The sequence below is a fragment of the Etheostoma cragini genome, chromosome 8 (assembly GCF_013103735.1).
Source record: "Etheostoma cragini isolate CJK2018 chromosome 8, CSU_Ecrag_1.0, whole genome shotgun sequence".
In the NCBI taxonomy this organism is placed as follows: Eukaryota; Metazoa; Chordata; class Actinopteri; order Perciformes; family Percidae; genus Etheostoma; species Etheostoma cragini.
The window spans coordinates 9,402,536-9,422,971 of NC_048414.1; the positions used below are offsets into that span (position 1 = coordinate 9,402,536).

A 20,436-nucleotide genomic window follows, 5' to 3' on the forward strand; every position below is an offset into this window, starting at 1 on the left:
TGTGTGTGTTTTTTGTGTGTGTTTGATTTGGGGCAGCTTAGTCTTATGTTATTGCGTGTGATAGCTCCAGTAAATGTGTTTTCCACAAAAGTTGTTTGGGTTGGCGCCGATACAGATACGTTTGTGTAGACCTATCACTCAGCCAGGCCATCAGTGGGCATATCCTGGTATTGTCCTGCTGAGTGTGTTTGACGGTGTTAGTCTGCTGGCACTGAGCTTTGGACAGAGTGATATTCTATCGTTTTTGACATAACCTGGCGAGGGGAGGGGTCTCAAAGAAAAGCCAGTGGCAGCGAGGTGGGGTTACGTTCTTTGCTATAAAATAGATTCCAGGGTGGTTGAGCATTTTACCAACTTTCAGTTGAGCCTATGTTTGACACAGACCATCACACTGCATCATTATGCCTTGACTGTGTGAGGTCTAAAATTGCAACATTTGGATTTTCTGACTTTGGTTTGTGTTTGCCTTTTCCTTGCAACTCTTTGGATTAACTGGAGCCATGGAGGTAGGACTAACTGGAGTTTTTGAACTAAATAAAGATTTGTTTTTTAAATAGGCAGTGGACAGCAGACATCAATGTGATATTTAGATATGAGAGAATGATGCTGGCATAGGTTATAGTGATGATAATGGAGGGAATATTAATCTGTTTCAGGTGTGTATGGGGAAGTACTTGCGAGAAATTTGGGTTCTCCTGTATCTGACAGGTGAGGGGGACATCAGAGGATGTGCAAATTATTTTTAGTCCTCAAAAGTATGTCAAATGTTTTGCATAAGATCACTACTTCTCCTACGGTCAATCTTATAAGTGTAATATGCGTGTGTCCAGCTTGTGTGGCAGGTATGACCGGGAGATGCAGTCTATTTGGACGACACCACGTACACACGTTTGACGGTGTTCTGTATGAGTTTCCTGGAGACTGCAGCTACCTGCTGGCTGGAGACTGCAGCCATCACTCCTTCACACTGATGGGTGAGTCACACTCAGACAATTCTATAAAGAAACATAAAGATTTGAATTCTAATTACATCTAATGCTCATCCAGTGCAGCTCAGTGGCTTGTGCCTAGCCACTGCCTTGGGTTTGATCAAAAAAAATAACAGTGTATGTACTTGTACTGATGTTTGAAATAGCTTACTCATTTATCCTCCCTTTTAATTTCTTTTAAGATTCAATGATCGTTGTTGTTAATTCAGACATATTAGCCAGTCTAAGATTTGATAATAAAATAAATGTGTGATTCTATCCCCAGCGGATTTTGTCAATGGCAAAAGAACTGGAGTCACTCTGTTTCTGGGGGACGCCTTTGAGCTGCACCTGTCTGTGGACGGACGGCTTTCACAAGGAGGAAATAGGTTGAGTAATACAAATAAGATGGCATGCAATAATCATAATGTATGTGTGAATTAATGTTGACTTATTGTAGAAAAACTGACACCGTAGTTTGATTATGATGACGAGGAGGCTTGATGTGTATCTTATCTCCATTTCTGCAGACTATCTGTTCCCTACGCATCTCATGCTGTGTTTGTGGGCTCAGAGCTTGGCTTTTATAAGCTCTGGAGTGAGGAGTTTGGCTTTACTGTTACCATTGATAATGCTGCCAACATCGCCTTGACACTGACCAAACACCATGCAAACTGCACCTGTGGCCTCTGTGGCAACTTCAACTCTGTTACGGCAGATGAATATACTGCTCAAGAGGGTAAGCTCAGGCGGGCGAATGGTGTCAAAGTCTATTACTGTGTGCGTATGTGGGATATGTGTATGTTGGAGAGTGAAACAAGGGAGAGTTCATTATGAGTGGAATCTAGGAAATGATTGGAGTCACCAGCACTCACAACAGGAAGAGTAGCAGGTCAGTACAGGAAAAGATAACAAGGTAAAAGAAATCAAGAGGAACAGTAGTGGTAGGATGAGATTAAGGAGAAATCCTTCAACTCGTTTATGTGTGTGTTTTCAGGATTTCCGACAGAAGACAGTTATGATTTTGCAAATTCGTGGGCAGTGAAGGGAGCTGATCAGTCATGTCGACGTGTCTCAAGTCCCAACCAGTCCTGTAACAGCACGAAAGAGACTACAGCGGTGAGAGGACACTTTACACACACATATGCATGCTCACATACATGTATGAGGACATCTGTAAGGATTTCACACATACATAAATAGTATATTATGACATATTTCCTCTGTCTCTGAAGGAAATGCTTTTTCAGTGTGTAGCTGGGCTTTGTGCAGTAACACCCAAAGTCTGACTGAGTTAGAATATTAGTTTAAGAGTTTAATATTTCCTCTTCAATATGTTGCATAAGTAATTTGTAATTTCAACTGGTACTTAGTGACTTTAATCTCTTTCTGTGCCTAGGACCCCCCTTTTGTAATATTTAAAATATTTGTAGTCATGATAACACTAGTAGCTCATCTGAAAACGCACCCAGTGTCATTGTTAGAAGCCATTGCCCCTTTTTTTACTGCTTACAAGACAACAACGCACGCATGACAAGACAAGAATACTAATGTTTTAAGTCACAAAAAACTGGGGTCTTGGAACTATTCTTAATTTAACCACGTCAATCGTTTGAACTTAATTTTGCGCGTGTGGGTGTGTGAAGATTTTGTCCAGTTGCAGCGTGTTGCGGACATCTGGCGTGTTTCTGCACTGCGCCCACCTGGTCTCTCCTGAGGCGTTCCTTTTGCTGTGTCAGAAGGAGGCATGCCATTGTGACCAGAGGGAGGAGGAGGACTGTTACTGTCCTTTCCTGTTGGAATATGCTCGCACGTGCCACGCCCATGGGATACTCCTTCGTGGCTGGCTGGAGGAGAGTCAGTGCTGTAAGTTTTTGTCAGGACAGCACAACTCATTTTACATACGTGAAGAAGGTTTGGGAGACTTTGATGAATAACAGAGGAGAATAAAATGAATTCTCAATTGAGGAGAGTTTAGGATTACACAGTATAGTGTAGGTGCCATCCTTACTTTTGAAGTTCCTGTTTTCCTGAAGGTGTTTTTTTTTTTAGATTCTTTTTGGCCACTTTTAGGCTTTTATTTGACAGGATAGCTGTAGACATGAAGGAGGAAAGAGAGAGAGAGAGAGAGTGTAATGACATGCAGCAATGGGCCACAGGTTAGAGTCAAACCCCGGCCTGCTGCGTCGAGGAGTAAACCTCAGAATTTTGATGCCGGCTCTACCTACTGAGCTATCCAGGCGCCCCCGGGAGGCATTAAGTTTAGCTGAACCTTCAATGTAAACAAACATATTGCAGGCACCTAAAACAAAGATGCTAAAGCCTAGTTAAGTCTACCTCTCTCGGTTATGGAAGTATCCAAAAGTGTGGCAGTCCCACCGACCTCCATAAGGATATCTGAAACAAAACATTAATTCATCTTTTATGAATCTCTGCCTGCATAGGTTATGAGATTATATGTTGGACACTGACCTGAATGAGACCTGGGGTACTACTGTCTCAATTTACAGAGCATGAGGTCATAAGCTGGAGATTCTACCACAAGAAAGTAGTTGCAAGCTATGAAGTCACATTAATGATTTCAATGTGTGTGCTTGTGTTTTCAGTCCCCAGATGTCCAATTGGGATGCAGTACAGTGAATGCACCAAGTCCTGCTCTACAACATGCCATAGTCTTAACATCCAGGAGATCTGCAAGGAAGAGTGTGTGGATGGCTGTACATGTCCTGGTAACGTCCCACTCACTGTATCGCCTTCTTTCACTCTCTGTTGCTCTATTACTAGTAGTTTTAACATGCTGTGTGTTTGTTTCTAAGTCGGTAAGGTTTTGGATGGTATTCGCTGTGTGGAGGTATCTCAGTGTTCCTGTGTGCACATGGGACGACATTTTCCACCAGGATCCACTATCTCTCAGGACTGCAACACCTGGTGAGGGAACAATATGCATGCTGGAACACGTAAACAGTTGATACACCAATACAGAAATATTGCTATATAAAAAAAAAAAAAGGCTCCCTGACTAAATTGTCTCTTTCCTGCAGTGTGTGCCGTCACGGTTCCTGGGAATGCACCAATGAAGGCTGCCCTGGTGAGAGAGATGTACAGTAGCAGTCAATGCACTGACTTACACATTTGTTGCTAATTTCTGGTGTTATGTCTTCATTGTTTGTGTGTAGGTGAGTGCTTGGTGGTGGGCCAATCTCACTTCAAGACCTTTGACAACAAGTTCTTCACTTTCACTGGTCACTGTCAGTATCTGCTGGCAAGAGATTGCACAGATAACGGGTTTTCTATCATTATTGAGAACGTACAGGTAATGGATGTTTGGGCTTTATTTTCTGTCACTTTCATGCCTCTAGATGCTTATAATCTACAGTATTTGTGTTTTTTGTATTGTGTTTCAGTGTGCAGATGATCAGGATGCTGTTTGCACACGCTCAGTGACGCTTAGCCTGTCCTCTCTGGAGGACATGACAGTGAAGCTGAAGCACGGAGGAATTGTCTCTGTCAACAGCATGGACATCCAGACCCCAATGCATCATGGTATGCTGCTTTGGCACAATAGTGGATAAGATCTACTTTGCATAGAACCTCTAAGTATTATTCTGTGTATGATATCATACTTATTATAAGGCCTGAAGTAGATCAGAGAAAGTACTGAAAATATTGCACTTTAAGCTGTTATATTCTGAAGAGAACAAAACCTTGGCTCAAATATGCAACAAAAACTACAATTTACATTCTGAAGAGAGAGAAGACATCCGGTCAACACCAGCATATAAACATCAAATCGCAATTAATTAATCTTTGTTGACCTGATTTCTTGCGATCATTATTATCAGCAAAATAATTTTTAGTTATTGAAAGGATTGTTAATTATTTATCATCATATTGATTTCAACTAGTCACGTCCCTGTGTATGCAATTTTACAGGCCGTCTGCATATCCAGAGATCCGTGCAGTCTTCCGTGCGTGTACAGTTTGGAGATGACCTTCACCTGGACTGGGATGGGCGAGGCCGTGTGCTTTTAAAGGTAGAGCAATTTAAATGGAAACTTTTTTTTTGTTTTTTTTTTGGTAATGGTACATATGGAACAAAAACATAAGCAAACAACTTAACTGAATTCTGTCCACCTCCCCCCAGCTGGGACCACGATGGGCAGGCCAGACTTGCGGTCTCTGTGGTAACTTTAATGGTAACCAAGGTGATGACTTCTTGTCTGGATCTGGTCTAGTCGAGGCAGGTCCTCAAGCATTTGGCCAGTCATGGAGGATTAACGGAGACTGTGAATCTACCCACAAACATCAGACTGATCCATGTGCCATTAACCCCAAAAGAGGTACACACTTCGGTATAGATGCACACATACACACATCAGCACAAAAGCCACAAAATCATTAACCTCTAATCCCTCCGACACCTTTTAGTCCGTTTTGCAGAAGAGGCATGTTCGGTGATGATGTCAGACGTGTTCAGTCCATGCCACTATCTGGTGAACCCAGGTCCGTTCCAGCGGTTCTGTCGGTATGATGTGTGTGCGTGTGTGAACGGGGAGGAGTGCCTTTGCTCTGCTCTGTCTGCCTACGCAGCTGCCTGCACGGCCAGAGGAGTGCTGCTCAACTGGAGGTCTCCTTCACTCTGTGGTAACTCTCACACTCAACCCATTCACAGCTCATCATTCATATGCACAAACACTAGTAACACACTAGTAACTATATATACACTTAATTCTATTTTTAGACCAAAAACAGCATTGTAGAGCTTAGGATGTCAGCACCACATTTGAATATTTGTATCACCAAGAGGCAACAGTCATTACAAACAACAAAGATCTATCACAATTCTGGGAAGAACAGTTTTACTGAGACTATATCCCTAACCTTACCCGGATTTTACGTTGTCAGAGCTGGAGTGCACTGGAGGCCAGGTTTATAAGGCCTGTGGGAGTGTGTGCGACCGGACCTGCCGCGCTCTGTCTGGCGCTGAGGCTGGATGTGACGGGGAGAGGGTGTGTGAGGAGGGCTGCTTTTGTCCTGCTGGAAAGTACCTAAGCGACTCCGGAGAATGTGTGACAGCTGACCTGTGCACCTGTCTGCATGATGGACAGCTTTACCAGCCTAGTGATGTCTACGCGGATCACAGCAGCATCTGGTCAGTGACTGTCAATGTGTGTGTTCACAGACTATGCCAATTATGATGTGCTAATGATTATTGTGGTTAATAGATCCACGTTTACTTTTTGTGTTGTTCTTGTGTGCCTGTGTGTGTGTAGCTACTGTGAGAATGGCACCATGCGTTGTAGCTCCCCTGAATTAAGTACTTCACTGTCTGACCTCTTCTATGATGATGACACGGCACCATCCAGAGGTACAATTTCAATATTTTACAGGGGCTCTGTTAATGTCCATGTGTTTTGTCACTTGTGTTATTCACTATCAATATGGTGTCTGTCATTCGACCATTTGTTTTTAACCATCATACTTTGCCGCCCTTACATGCAGCAAACTGGGTCAATGTAGTAGCTCTCTGGTCGGATCACTATAAATAATCCTGCTAGTTTTATTTGGCAATAAAGTTGAACTGCTTTAATATCTTTCATCAGTTTCTCATTCATTTTACATTTTACTGAACTGATCTGTAACATTGATGTTTATTTTTGTGTATACAGAGCGCCGGTCAGCCCAGTGCACTCCTCCCTTAGTCCGTACAGAGTGTGATGCAGGAAAAAAAGGCCTTGAGTGTGCCAGAACATGCCAGAATCTGGATCTGCCTTGTTTCAGCCTCGCCTGCATCCCCGGCTGCCTCTGTCCTCCCGGCACAGTAGGTGGTGGTGTCTTATCATTGTGTGTGTGTTTGAGATAAAGCACCAAACCTCTAAAATAGAACATGCTGATTGATAAGCGGATTGATTTTAGGTACGTCACCGCAGAGACTGCATTGCACCGGAAAAGTGTCCCTGTTACCATAACAACAGGCCATATGCATCAGGACAAGCCATCTCTGTTGACTGCAACACCTGGTATAATACTTGTTTGCATACAAGGTTATGAAGGAGAATACCTGCAATGTGCTAGCTTAACAGATCTTCTCGTTTACAGTGTGTGTGAGAACAGGAAGTGGCGCTGCACAGAGAAGGCGTGCAATGGTGTGTGCCGCACTGTGGGGGAAGGGCATTACATCACTTTTGATGGCTTCAAATATTCTTTTCCCGGCCTCTGCCAATATGTCCTGGTCCAGGTAAGAGACAGAGATTCGAAAATAACTCCAGGGTTTATTGAACAATATACTGCTGTCAAACATGCAACATACATTTATTTCCTTTAATCTCGCTATCCTTTCCCTACTTTTGTCTTTTTCTTCTTTCACTAACAATAGGATATGTGTAATGGAGAAGAGGGCTCATTCAGAGTGCTTGTGGAGAATGAGGCCTGTGGAATTGTGGGACATCGCTGTGCAAAAGCTATCACGATCTTCTACCAGGGAAGTTTGATCGTAATGCAACATGGAGAGGTAACACACTCAAAAACACACACACACACACACACACACACATACACACACACACACACATATACACAAGTAGTCAGTTATGTGATTTAGTGTGTCATGCAAACAAAGTGCCTATAGGAACTTCAAAAAATAATCCCAAATTATCCCCAATAACATCTGTCACAATACGTTTTTTTGGAATCATACAACCACAAGGACTCATAAAAAATGAAAAACATTTTACTAAAATGTGTAGTCCTTAAATCATCGTATTAAAAAAAAAAATGACATCAAATGGACTTTGACTTTAATCACAGCTAGATCACACAGCAAACAACATATTTTCTTCTTAAGCAGAGCATTACACCTGCCTGTTCCTATCGCGCTATTTTTGTTTCACATGAAACAATACATTTGTAATTTAGGTTTGTATATATTATTATACACGCATAGTAGCAATGCTCCATTAACATGTTCGCAACATAAACTAGGTATCTGATTAGTCACTTAAAAGCAATAAGCACATAAGATTTATATATAATAGTGTTTACAGATGAGAGGAATTTGTGTCTTAAATAATGCCCTTGGTCATAACCAAATATCAGTTTGTCGACACATTCAAAACCTTATATTTAGCTTTACTCAGTCTCAGTCAACTAAACCTTTTAGATGCGACCTGTGAGTTTCCATGGCTGGAATCTTTCTCTCTCGTAGGTGAAGATGAAGAGGCCGGTTCTACAGAGCTCACAGGTGGAGATTTTGCAATCTGGTCAGTTTTACACCGTGCTGCTGGGGAAACACATTTCCCTCAGCTGGGACAAGGGAACGCGCCTCCTGGTTCACATCTCAGCCACATACAGGGTACTTATGTAGTATACCACTTTTGACTAGTTGGACCTTGATGGTTTTGTAAACATTCATTATTGGTTTTATTTTATTTATTTTAAACATGTTCTTTTTGCTATACATACATTTTATTACGAGTAGGGCCGGGTGTGTGGCCTGTGTGGTAACTTTGATGGGAATGTCAACAACGACTTGGTGAGCAGTAACAACCAACTGGAGGTGGACTCCTCACACTTTGGGAACTCGTGGAAGGTCATTCCCAGCTGTGCCGATGTAAGAGAGGTAAAGTCTGGTCTTAGATTAAAGTGTCAGTTTGCTCAAATTACAGAATAACATACTTCCTCTCTAGCTTTTGTTTCAGGACAATTTAGAAACAACGCTTTTAATATGAGTGGCTTAGAAGTTGCTGTATAGAATAAAGATCCATACATGGTCCTGTTTTCGCAACCAGATCTAGGGCACTTTAGGTCCATGGAATTTTGTTTGTTTGTTTGTGGGCAAGTATAAGGACCGTATACCAGATGGACTGTCAACGGGCAGACTACATGTTTACCGTGATAGATGACTAACTTTAGGCAAGTCTGTGCGAGCGGAGTTTTGTACCATGCTGACTGACTAAAATGAAATGGTTGCCTGGATGGTTTGAAATGCATGATTTGTAGTTAATGTTCTGAAAAATACAAAAACACTAGTTTGATTCTTTAATGACTAACTACTACATTTCTAGTATAGGATAAGATATATAGATACTGTTACACTAACGTTGTGTGTTCTTCTGTCTATAGATACCTGTGCCTTGCAGCGACAACATTGTCAGGCTGGTAACGGTGGAGCAGTCATGTCGTGTGATCACTGGTCCTCTCTTCAGAGAATGTAACAGCCAGGTGAGTGTATTTACAGACACAATAGATGTCCCACGACACCACGTACGTTGGTCGGTTCATGCACATCTTTCTTAACATTTGTATTGTTTACATGTGTTTCTAGGTGGATGCAGAGCCCTATGTAGAGATGTGTGTGGAGGCAGCATGCTCTTGTCCCTCAGTGGGCAACTGTGCGTGTTTCTGTGATGTCATCGCGGCCTACGCTCAGGCCTGTTCAGAGATGGGTGTATCCATCAGCTGGAGATCCAATGATCTTTGCCGTGAGTGTGAAGAATTTCTCCATTGCTCCAGATGTTTCTCATTTCATCAGTTATTTACTGTCTGAATTATACTTTGTTGTCAGGAAAATACATCATGGTTTCTTGCGCAAGCTTACAAATTAGCAGTGTCTTCTAAGCTGTCAAAATAAAGTGGCAGAAAAACAAAACAAAATAGTAATTTAAGAATTCTGTCTAAGACACAAGCTAACTCCCATGCAGCTCTTCTCCCTTTTTAGATCAACTTAACAACATACCACAGTCACAACACCCCCACTTTTCAGCACAGCTATTATTCCCCCACAACACCTTTTGTGTTATTTTTTTAAAGATTATTTTTCGTTTTTTTTTTCCATTTTTAATGGACAGGACAGCTTGGTGAGAAAGGGGAAAAAGAGGGGAAAACCTGCACCTGCTTTTATAGTTATTTCATCTGAATGGGGACTTAACCTGAATTTCTTTAGGAATTTTGTCAGAAATTTGTCAGATGTGATGTCATTATCTTGTTTTTCTACATTACCGAATACTTTGTTATGCTGGTCAGAGATCATGTTTATCTTGAAGATAGAGACCTATGTAGTTAGGAATGGTCAAAAGCAGAGGCCACATTATGTCGCATTGTTAATAAAACTCTATAATTTAATTATTTGTCATTTTAGCCTTAAGCTGTGAGGAGCTGAACCCCAAGAGCCCAGGAGTAGGGGAGGAGTTATGCCAGTGGAGGTATAACACTTGTGGCCCTGCCTGTCCGATCACCTGCCAGCACCCAGATCCCCTGCACTGTTCACTCTCATGTGTGGAAGGTTGCCATGCCTACTGCCCCCCAGGTGCCAAAATACTCACTGGACATACAACTCTTACAAATGCAAATCCATTTTAAGCATGCAAAATGTTAATACAATATACAAATAATTGGATATATTCTGGTACAAATATTCAAATAGTGTTGGTGAGTTTCAGCCTTTTTTTCTTGTAGGCCAACTACTGGATGAGGTGGCCATGCGTTGTGTAGATCCCTCTCAGTGTCAGGTGTGTATCCATGAGGGTCAGAGAATTTCCCACGGCAACAAGGTCATCCTGAACCACAATGACCCCGACCACTGCAAGATATGGTAATCCTGCGATAGGACACTCTGCAACAAGTCTGCCTATTTTCTGCTAATTATTGCTTTGTAATTTGATTCTTTGTGCATTTTAAGATGCTTTGTTTTCTTTTTCTAAAGTCACTGTGACAACAACACACTGAGCTGTGAAGTTTGTGCCTCCTCTGCCATCTTCACGACTCCCACTCCAACACCTGCCTATGCCACCCACACAACCCTGCCTTTCACCACCGTGATGCCCGAGGGCACGTGTGATCGCGCCATGGATCTGGCATTCCTATTGGATGGTTCAGAAGCCCTGAGTGAAGATGAATTTCAGGCAACTAAAGAGTTTATACTGGGAGTGGTTGAACGATTCCGCATGGGCTCAGCTCACACCCGAGCCACAGTGTTGCTATACCACTCTGGAGTCAAAACATATGACCTGCAGGTAGATAAACATGTATTGGACATGTGTAAGACAGCAAAAAAGTGTATACCTGCATAAATATTCAATGCTGGATTAAGAATTCTGGATTAAGAATTCTGTGGAATAACTTTCACAACATTTCAATTTTACCCAGAAATCAACTGCTTTGCTGACTCACGTAAACAGAATGTCATCATAAATATCTACGCCTGATTGCTTGATCTTCCTATTTTTTTCATTTTTTTTCATTTATACCCGTAGGTTCAGAAGTGGCTGTTTAAGAAGACTGTGCATGATCTGCATTACACAGGGGGAGATGTAGCCTTCTTGGATGAGGCTGTCAAGTACCTGGTTATCAATATCTATGACAAAAACAAGCGTGACAATGCTGGCCGCATTGCCATCATCTTGACTGCTAGTGCCAACCCTCGCCCCGTCCGTGCTATTGTCAAGATGCTCCGCAGGACAGCTATCACCACCCTGACAGTGGCGCTGGGTCCGGGGGTAAATATGGGGCAGATTAATGACATCACCAATGCCAACCCAGAAAACAGGGCCTATGTGCTGAGCAGCACAGGTGAGCTGCCTGATCGTCTCTTAGATTTGACTGATTACCTCTGCACCTTGGGGATGGAGCCTGAGGTGGTGAAACCTCCAACGCCAAAGTCCCCTTCGGGTAAAGCTCGACAGGGCACCACCATCACAACACTGGCTCCTCGCCTGGAGCCCAACCCCACACAACATCTCCCCAACGCTCCTACATCCACCTCCCACTCTGGCCTGTCTCCGCTCACTACATTACCATCTTCCATCTATCCAGCCAAAGATGTGACTTTCATTCTGGAAGGCTCTGATGCAGTCGGCGAGGTCAACTTTACCAAGTCTCTCCTCTTCCTGGAGGAAGTCATCTCACAGCTGACGGAGGACAAGGAGGTCATTCGTATTACTGTGATCCAGTACTCAGTAACGGTCACTGTGGAGATCCATCAGTGGGAGTTGAGGGGGCAGAGGACCCTGCTGCGGCAAAGACTGAGGGAGATCCGTTGGAGGGGTGGAAGTAAGACGAACACAGGCGCAGCTATTACTACAACTTTTCAAGAAATGGCTACGGTCCAGCCTTCAGCTGGCCCCACCCCTCCTCAGCTGGTCTTCCTTGTGACAGAAAACCCGCCAACTGACACAGTAACTCGCCCGCCATCTACGAGCACCCACACACAAGTGTATCCAATTGGTGTTGGATCAAAAATACGGGAGATTGACCTGCTACCGTTAAGCTTCCCTCAACGCCCGCTGTTTATTGATGTCTACGACAATCTGCCGACCCTGGTACATCGTGTAGTCAATATCACACGCACCACAGTCAGGCCCCACTCTCCTACACTGCCACCCTTGGTCCTCCCCACACTCTCTAGCCTTCCAACCTCAGGTACAAATGACACATTTGTTTCAATCATTCACACCATAAAGAGTACTTAGCTTTTGTTAATTTGTGAGCATATCTTTACACAGTGCCATGTAAGAAGCCAGTGGATGTGTTGTTCCTGTTGAAGGCTGGAGAGCAGTTTGAGGACATGAAGACATTCGTCAAAGCTTTCATCAATAATGCTGACTTAGGTAAGTGTGACTCAGCCCCCAAATACCCTACTACATTTTTTTATGTGATGTGCACTGCATTTCACTGATGTTTAGTTTTGTTATTATAACTACTTGTTTTTAATTTTGTCTGTCTTATCTAAATCTTGCAAGTTTTCATGACCTTTAGAGAGAAGATAAGCTTTGGGAAAAGAACGCTGCATTTAAATTTGGATAATTTTCAAATGTTATGTGGTCACCCAGTGTTTTCCAGTTATTTATTTAGACAGTGGGTAACCAATGTGGGACACATAGAAGAGGAGACATGTTTATGTGGGCTAACATGTTTTAAATGTGTGCACTTGAGAACATTTTGAGGATTTCTATAAAACTACAACCAACCATTAAGGTGCATGTCAATCACTAATGTGTATGTAAGTAACCAGGTTGTAGCGCTCCCTCCAGTGCATTTCTACCGTGACTTAACTTTTTTATTTATGCAGGGCTGAATGGCACTCAGGTGAGTGTGATACAGTATGGAGACACCAACAAAGCAGATCTCACCTGGAAGGATGAACAGAGCAAATCCCACCTGATGAACCTGGTGGAGAATATACCAAGCAGGACCACCGCTGCCTCTGCACTAGGTATTGGATATATAAACTAATGTTCGCAGACACATTAAAGCAGACACACACACACACACACGCTGACTGTTCTGTCTGTCTACAGGGTCTGCACTGCGATTCGCTGTGCAGACGGCCATCTCGCCAGTCAGTGGTGGAAGAGTCGGTGTAGCCAAGGCTGTGGTGATGCTGGTGACTGACAAATCAGCTGATGATGTCAAAGAAGCAGCTAACGAGGCACTGGCAGCAGGTAATTAAATCACTGTTTCTATTCTTTATCTTCCTCTGTCACAGATCTGGTTTAGTTTCACTGATCAGAGTCTCTTCCCGCAGGTGTGTCAGTGTTCCCCATCGGGGTGGGACCAGGCTATGACAGGAGTGAGCTTAGCGTGCTTGGTCACCACGGAAACCAAGACAACACTCTGCACTTGAGCAGCATGGATCAATTACTGATGGTGCTGACTCTAGATCATGGTTACACAGAGAGAATCTGCAGAGGTGCTTACACACAAACAAACACACACACACACACACACAAATTTGTTAAATTTTCCAGGTTAAAAAAAATACTACTAAATACTAAAGAACAGTATAGTTTCATTAATACATTTTAATGATAATTGATCCTAATGATGATATCGGTTATTTTCTTTGGTTCTCAGCTGGTCCACCAGGACTGTGTGTTGATGATAATGGAAATGAGAGAAAGGTGAGTAGTGTCTGCCGAGGTTGAAAATAAATTATAACAATACAGCAACCTTTTACAGCCATTACAGCACTACTAGTAATGTGTTTCAGCCTGGAGAGTCATGGCTGCTGGAGGACGGCTGCCACTCTCTCCTGTGCCACCCCAGCGGTGCAGTGACAGTACAAAACCACAAAGTCAGTTGTGACAGACTGGAGCCGCCGGCCTGCAGAAACAACATGCCACCTGTCCGAGTTCAGGAAACCTGTGGCTGCCACTGGGAATGCCCTTGTATGTGCATCACATGTAACCCATCTATTTAAAGTGCACTTTATTTTCCACATGGGCTGTTAACAATGAGTGCTGGAGACTTGCATTCCAGTCTATTTATACTGACTGTTAAAGGATCACGTGTCTGGCTACCATACAATCACTCTTCCTCCTGCGTGTGTGTGTGTGTCTGTGTGTGTGTGTGTGTGTGTGTGTGTGTGTATGTTGACAGGCATGTGTATGGGCAGCTCCACCAATCATGTGGTTAGGTTCGACGGCTTGGCACTGAGGCTGGATGGGGAGGGTTTGTGCTCCTATACACTTCTCACTGTCAGCACAGGCACAAAGGAAGGGTCAGAGGTCAAACTCCACACTGGGCCTTGTCAAGACTCAGTGAATTACAACCAGGTCTGCATGAAAGCCATGGAGGTTAACCACGGAGCTCATAAAGTGCTGCTGAAGGATGATATGACTGTAAGTTCTGTGATTGTTGCCTCTACTCTGAAAGTGATGATTATATGTGAGTTTATGAAGGGTTATTTATTAACTATGTGTTTGTTCGAGCAGGCAGTGATTGATAGGGAAGAACTTGCACTGCCGTGGCGGTTCGCTGGCCTAGAGCTGGTGCGTTATGGAGGAGTGATGCTTCAGCTTAAGTCAGACCAAGGCTACGTCTTGACGTTCACTCCTCAGAGCAATGAGTTCACCATTAGACTGCTCAGCTCCACCACCACAGGCCACACCGCTGGACTCTGCGGTAACAGAAATTTATTTAAAAGTGTAAAAAAACGTCAGCCCTGTTTGTCTCTCTCTATTAGCTTCTAGCGCAACTGTAACACATTGTTCTGACCACTGTTTTTTCTCTGTACAGGTGCCTGTGGGGAGGAAAAGTTTAACGTACTATCTTTGCGTAATGGTAGCTCAACTGCTGACCAGCCGGCCTTCATCTCAGACTGGACTGTGGCTGTAGATGATGCCGTGTGTCTGCCAAAGCGAAAGGCAGTGTGTGTGTCTGGAGCAGCGATGGGATGTCAGGCCCTACGTTCTGAGGTCTTTGAACCGTGCCATGAGCATATTCCTGTCCAGGTCTTCCTTGCCAAGTGTGAGGAGCAGACATGTGAGGAGTCAGATGTGTGTGAGCTCATTTCTGCCTATGCACGCCTCTGTAGACAGAGAGGTGTGTGTGTGGACTGGAGGAGCCCCCATCTCTGCCGTAAGTTAGCTTTTAGTATGTGGAAGTGTACACGTTCTAATATAGAGGATGAAGTTTAATACCCAGTCTGAGCCTTAGCCTAAACTTCAGCTTGATCTGTGTGTCACAGCGTTACAGTGTCCCAACTCCATGGAGTATGATGCATGTCGGACAGGGTGTGTAGAGGATTGTGGTAGCAGAAAGATGTTGCGAGGGGACTGGTCGGTTGCCAGGGGTAACGAATCATCCTGTATGGACACACCAACAGAGGGCTGTTTCTGTTCTGGAGGGACAGTTTTGAATCACGGACGGTGTGTATCACCAGAAGCATGCAGTCAGTGTGTTGACCATCATGGACACACGTATACGGTAAGACACATGGGAAGATAAGAAAAATATGAGTAAAAGTGTGAGGGAATGATACAAACCCCAGTTTTACTTCTCAATGACAGATACACATGCTGATAGAATTGGATTCAACAATCAAGTATTCGGTGGGCGCCCTCTAGTGTTTATGTCTGATACAACCAATAAAAATGAACATGTTTTGGTTTGTTTGTACAGTACATGCAGAGTTGGGTACCGGATGAGAACCCATGTTTGATTTGCATGTGTTTGGACCAACAACACATCAACTGCACTGCCAGGCCCTGCAATGACATCAAAGGCAAGCACCACTTCTGTAAATGTAGTTTATGCTTATACTGTAGAATCTGGTTTTGCTAAAAGAAAAAAACATATTACGTTATATTACATACATATATTATATACAGTATTACCAGTAGTGCATGGCTGGTTTAGATGTAACACTTTAATAATGATTAATCTATTTGTGTTTGAAGCTCCAGTGTGTGGCCCCTGTGAGATCCTGAGAGAGAAGAGAGAGTCTAAGTGCTGCCCAGAGTACGAGTGTGGTATGTTAAAAACTACAAGTAGCAAAACATTTCTATTTTGACATCCAGTATTATAGTAGCCTCATCAAATGAGATTGGGCAGAACAGACTTGTCTGTGTTTAATATAATATAATATAATATAATATAGATAGATAGATAGATACCAGAATATAAGAATATATTGTTCACACAGCAGAGCCCTAATGCAACATTAAATTCAATGTAATTTGTTGCGACAAACGAATAAACCTCCACCACCTGTATGTTAAAAAGCTAACAAAATAAACATCATAAATCATTAATTCAAATTTGGCTAAACATTTTGTCTGTGTTTATCAGGCACTTGCATTTCAGAGTGTATATCTTGCCTGACTTTAACAGACTCCCTCACTCTGTGACTTTCAGTGTGTGACCTGGTGACTTGCGACCTGCCTGAAGTGCCCCGCTGTGAGGACGGTCAGACTGTGGTTCTGAAAAATCCCGGGGAATGTCAACCTAATCACCAGTGTGGTATGTCACGTATATATTCTTTGTTATGTTCAAGCTCATGCTTTTCTCTGGCACACATAGATACATGAAACAAGAGCACACATACGTACATTGGATCTCTTTTACATGTTTTTCTTAATCTCTTTTACCACTTGCAGTCTGCAAAAAGGAAGAGTGTGCTCTTCAAGCTCCCCCCGCTTGTCCCTCACATCGGAAACTGTTAGTGAAAGACACTAAGTGTTGCGACGGGTTTGAATGTGTGTGCAACTGCCACAACTCCACCCACACCTGCCCAGCTGGGTTCATCACATCTTCCTCTACCAACGACTGTGGTTGCACAGAAATCATCTGCCTGCCAGACAAGGTGTGTTTGTTTAAATGCATAATTTTCCATTTCTGTGAGTGTTTAAACCATCCTGTGTTAATAATGGGTATCTCTCCAGGTGTGTGTGGTTGGTGGCGTGGTTCACCCAGTGGGGAGTGAATGGGAGGAAAGATGCGAGAAGTGTAGTTGTACTCAGCTACAGGACAAAGACACATCACTGCACATTGCTCAATGTACGCCGTCTGTGTGTGATCGAACCTGCCCTCAGGTGGGACACACACACGCACACACTCACCAAACATACACATTTGCATTATGCTTCTAAATCCATTCATCTACATACATGTCTTATTAAATCTTTCAGGGCTCCTCATACACTCCATCAAAAGGAGAGTGCTGTGGAAAGTGCACACCAAACAGCTGTGTGGAATCAACAGAAGAGATGCGAGGGGACACACTGATAAGAGGAAACCTCAGACGTGTATGTGTGTAGAGAAATCATCAATAGCACTCTTTTTAGGGTATAATGTGTAGAAATGTTTAATTTTTTATAACCTCTTGCTTATGAAGTACATTTCTGGCTTTATGTACAGAAAAGGTGCATATTGTTTATGCAGCTCTTTCTCTCCCCTCTTATATGATTTTCAGTCTAATCTCTGTGTTTTTACAGGTGGGAGAGGTATGGCAGTCTCCACATGATAAATGTGTCTTACATCAGTGTTTGAAAGTGAAAGACGAGGTGTTCGTCTCTGCAACAAATGTAAGCTGCTCTGTTATGGACACTCCATCCTGCCCGCTGGGAACCGAGTTACGCTGCAACACCCAGGATTGCTGCCCCCGCTGCCACTGTGGTAAACACACATTCATACGCAATTACACACTTGAAACATAAACAGACAAACCATTTGTAACAGCGGAGGGACATCATGAATTAAGACACCACCCTTCAACAAGCAGGCATGATTTAAAATGCTTGAATTCTCAAGCTTGTCACCCCTACAACAGTACATACTAAGTTGCAGTCGCAGTACATGTCCAGCAGATGGCTCTCTCACATTGGTGTCCTCCCAGACCTTACTCAAAGACTTCTGTTAAATTAATGCCAATTACATTTTTTGTGCTTTTCTCTCCACAGCGCCAATGGATGTCTGTGTCATCAACAACACTGTGATAGGAGTAAGTCGGCCAAAAAAGTAGCACTCTTTTATCATATTAGAATGCTTAGAATAGTTCCTTCAGTACTCCGTCTGTGTGCTTGTGCAGGCAGGAGAGAGGCTGATGGTGGACGTGTGTACACACTGTGAGTGTATGGTGGAGGACGGTGCTGTGAGGAAATACAGACTGTCCTGCAGGAGAATCAGCTGCCCCACTTGCCCAATGGTAATTGTCATTCCATTATTATTTTTTTTATTATCACCACTATCATTTGCCATCATTATCATCATCATCATGACTAACCAATAACTTCCAACGTCCATCATTGTCATCAAAGATGTTCTAATCCACTGACCGCATTCCATCCCTACTCATTCAATTGTGGCCACATCGTTTTCAGTGATTCATTTCTGTTTCTGAAGTAAGTACGGTAGTGCAATATTTATTTCCACAAAAGGGTCCAAGCAAATTTTACGTCTTTGACATACTGTCCTTCTGATGATTTCCTAAAAGAACTGACATGCAGTAATATTAACCACAATGTTTTCAGGGATACACTTTGCAGAAGGAGGAAGATGCTTGCTGTGGTCGATGTGTTCCCACTGCCTGCTTTATGCAAAGGCCAGATGGAAAACTGATCAGTCTGCAGGTAGGGGTTTAGCAGAAAAGACAATGCTTTGCTCATAAACCCTGTCACACACACATTTACTGTTGCAGAGAAACTTAGTAATGATGTTATTTATATAATTTCACTTTAAACTATTTTATACTATTTTATACTGTTTTATGTAATGATATAATATGCTATGCCAAACAAATCTGCAAAAATAAATTCAGTTCTCACTCCTCTGTATATAGATGAGGTGTTTACAGTGTACATATGACTATTATTACTCTTATTCTTATTTTTCAGTTCCTATTTTAGTTTTACTACATACCTTACTATATTACTTACTAATTATAATAAACTTAAGTATATTATGCTATGTTATGTCACACTATACTATACTATTTTATCCTATAATTTACTAAGGTGTGCCAAAATAAAAGAACAGACTAATAAAGTTTGTCTACATTAGAAATGTAATATGTTGTCTTCATTTGTTCAATAAAGTACATTTTTATGGAGAAAACGTTTTTTTCAGCAGCATAAACACTGTATGTACACTGTACGTGTGTCCCTCTCTCCCTTTAGGTGAACACCACTAGCGAGGATGGTTGCAACCTGTATACCTGTGGTGTAAACAACAAAGGGGATCTTGTCCTGCAAACCAAAGTGACCACCTGCCCTCCTTTTAACCGCCAAACTTGTCTGGACCATGGGGTACGGCCGCTACACAATCTGCTTTTCATCCGTCTCTTAGTATTCCTACTCCTGTGTCTGCCATAAATTTGTATTGAATGTTTCTCTCCTGATTGCTTTAAGGGAAAAGTCAGCCGGATTGGAAAAACCTGCTGTGAGATGTGTAAGTAGAGTTATGCCATCTGCAAGATTGTTACACTATTTTGAAAAATGTGGATGCTTTGATTTTAATAAGAGTGCGATGTGTGAAGGTACGGAGCCAGAGTGTCGGAGGACAGTAGGGACGCTTAACTTCATCAAAGTGGATGATTGCCAATCAGAAAACCAGATAGAATTGCACTACTGTGAAGTAAGAGACCACACACACACACACACACACACAGGATGATTAATACTTTCCCATCCTAGGATTAGCCTGCAAAGTTTAATGAAATCACACTGTAACACCGTCCCTCACCATTCCAACCTTTCTGTCTCTCCCCGTGGTGCTGTCCATCTGTCTGTCTGTCTGTCTGCCTGTCTGTCTGTCTGTCTGTCTGTCTGTCTGTCTGCCTGTCTGTCTGTCTGTCTGTCTGTCTGTCTGTCTGCCTCCCAGGGAAAATGTCGCAGTAAGTCCATGTACTCACTGGAGAGGGATGCTGTGGAGCAGGAGTGTGTGTGCTGTGCGGCTGTGGAGACGGAGCCTCTCAGTGTTCCAATCCTGTGTGCCAACGGCACTCGCAGCCACCAGACTGTCCTGTCTGTCACTGCATGCGACTGTCTGTCCAAACATTGTACCTAGAGAAAATGAGAGAGTGAGAGAGAACGAGAGAGAGAGAGAGTTTATAAATGTAGATGGTATGTGTGTATTCAAGTAAAATGTACCCATTTAAAAAATAACAACACAAATAACAATAAAACAAACCTGCTAGTCTCTGTAAGCCCTACTTTTTTTTATTCTGCGTTTTGGTATAATGTGAATAGTCTTA

General features: G+C 42.8%; 1 protein-coding gene across 2 annotated transcripts; it reads left to right on the forward strand.

Annotated features, from left to right (window-relative positions):
* The first annotated feature begins 227 nt into the window (after window positions 1-227).
* Window positions 228-20,394, forward strand: vwf (von Willebrand factor). Of its 2 annotated transcripts, XM_034878790.1 has the most exons (53): window positions 228-506; window positions 657-708; window positions 831-974; window positions 1,255-1,357; window positions 1,499-1,707; window positions 1,966-2,087; window positions 2,615-2,834; window positions 3,575-3,697; window positions 3,785-3,896; window positions 4,010-4,056; window positions 4,145-4,281; window positions 4,373-4,511; window positions 4,902-5,002; window positions 5,113-5,308; window positions 5,397-5,612; window positions 5,874-6,120; window positions 6,242-6,336; window positions 6,638-6,789; window positions 6,885-6,988; window positions 7,068-7,206; window positions 7,345-7,479; window positions 8,173-8,319; window positions 8,446-8,586; window positions 9,090-9,188; window positions 9,292-9,448; window positions 10,105-10,272; window positions 10,422-10,557; window positions 10,669-10,978; window positions 11,219-12,383; window positions 12,467-12,571; window positions 13,033-13,176; window positions 13,262-13,405; window positions 13,489-13,653; window positions 13,818-13,864; window positions 13,954-14,131; window positions 14,343-14,584; window positions 14,678-14,867; window positions 14,982-15,323; window positions 15,433-15,671; window positions 15,867-15,969; window positions 16,145-16,216; window positions 16,602-16,706; window positions 16,844-17,049; window positions 17,129-17,278; window positions 17,375-17,491; window positions 17,681-17,861; window positions 18,146-18,186; window positions 18,274-18,390; window positions 18,716-18,814; window positions 19,361-19,489; window positions 19,592-19,631; window positions 19,720-19,817; window positions 20,064-20,394. In XM_034878790.1, the coding sequence occupies exons 1-53, from the start codon at window positions 501-503 to the stop codon at window positions 20,247-20,249; spliced, it is 8,562 nt and encodes a 2,853-aa protein (XP_034734681.1). In that variant the 5' UTR covers window positions 228-500; the 3' UTR covers window positions 20,250-20,394. The 2 variants fall into 2 exon arrangements, with proteins under 2 accessions (XP_034734681.1, XP_034734682.1); XM_034878791.1 differs by lacking the exons at window positions 4,010-4,056; window positions 4,145-4,281; window positions 4,373-4,511; ... (5 more) ...; window positions 6,638-6,789; window positions 6,885-6,988 and having other exon boundaries at window positions 831-976; window positions 1,257-1,357.
* Window positions 20,395-20,436: the final 42 nt, after the last annotated feature.

Coding starts and splice junctions, on each gene's coding strand:
- vwf (XM_034878790.1), top strand. Junction 7,480..8,172: donor TCGTAATGCAACATGGAGAG/GTAACACACTCA, acceptor TCTCTCTCGTAG/GTGAAGATGAAGAGGCCGGT. Junction 13,654..13,817: donor CACAGAGAGAATCTGCAGAG/GTGCTTACACAC, acceptor TTTGGTTCTCAG/CTGGTCCACCAGGACTGTGT.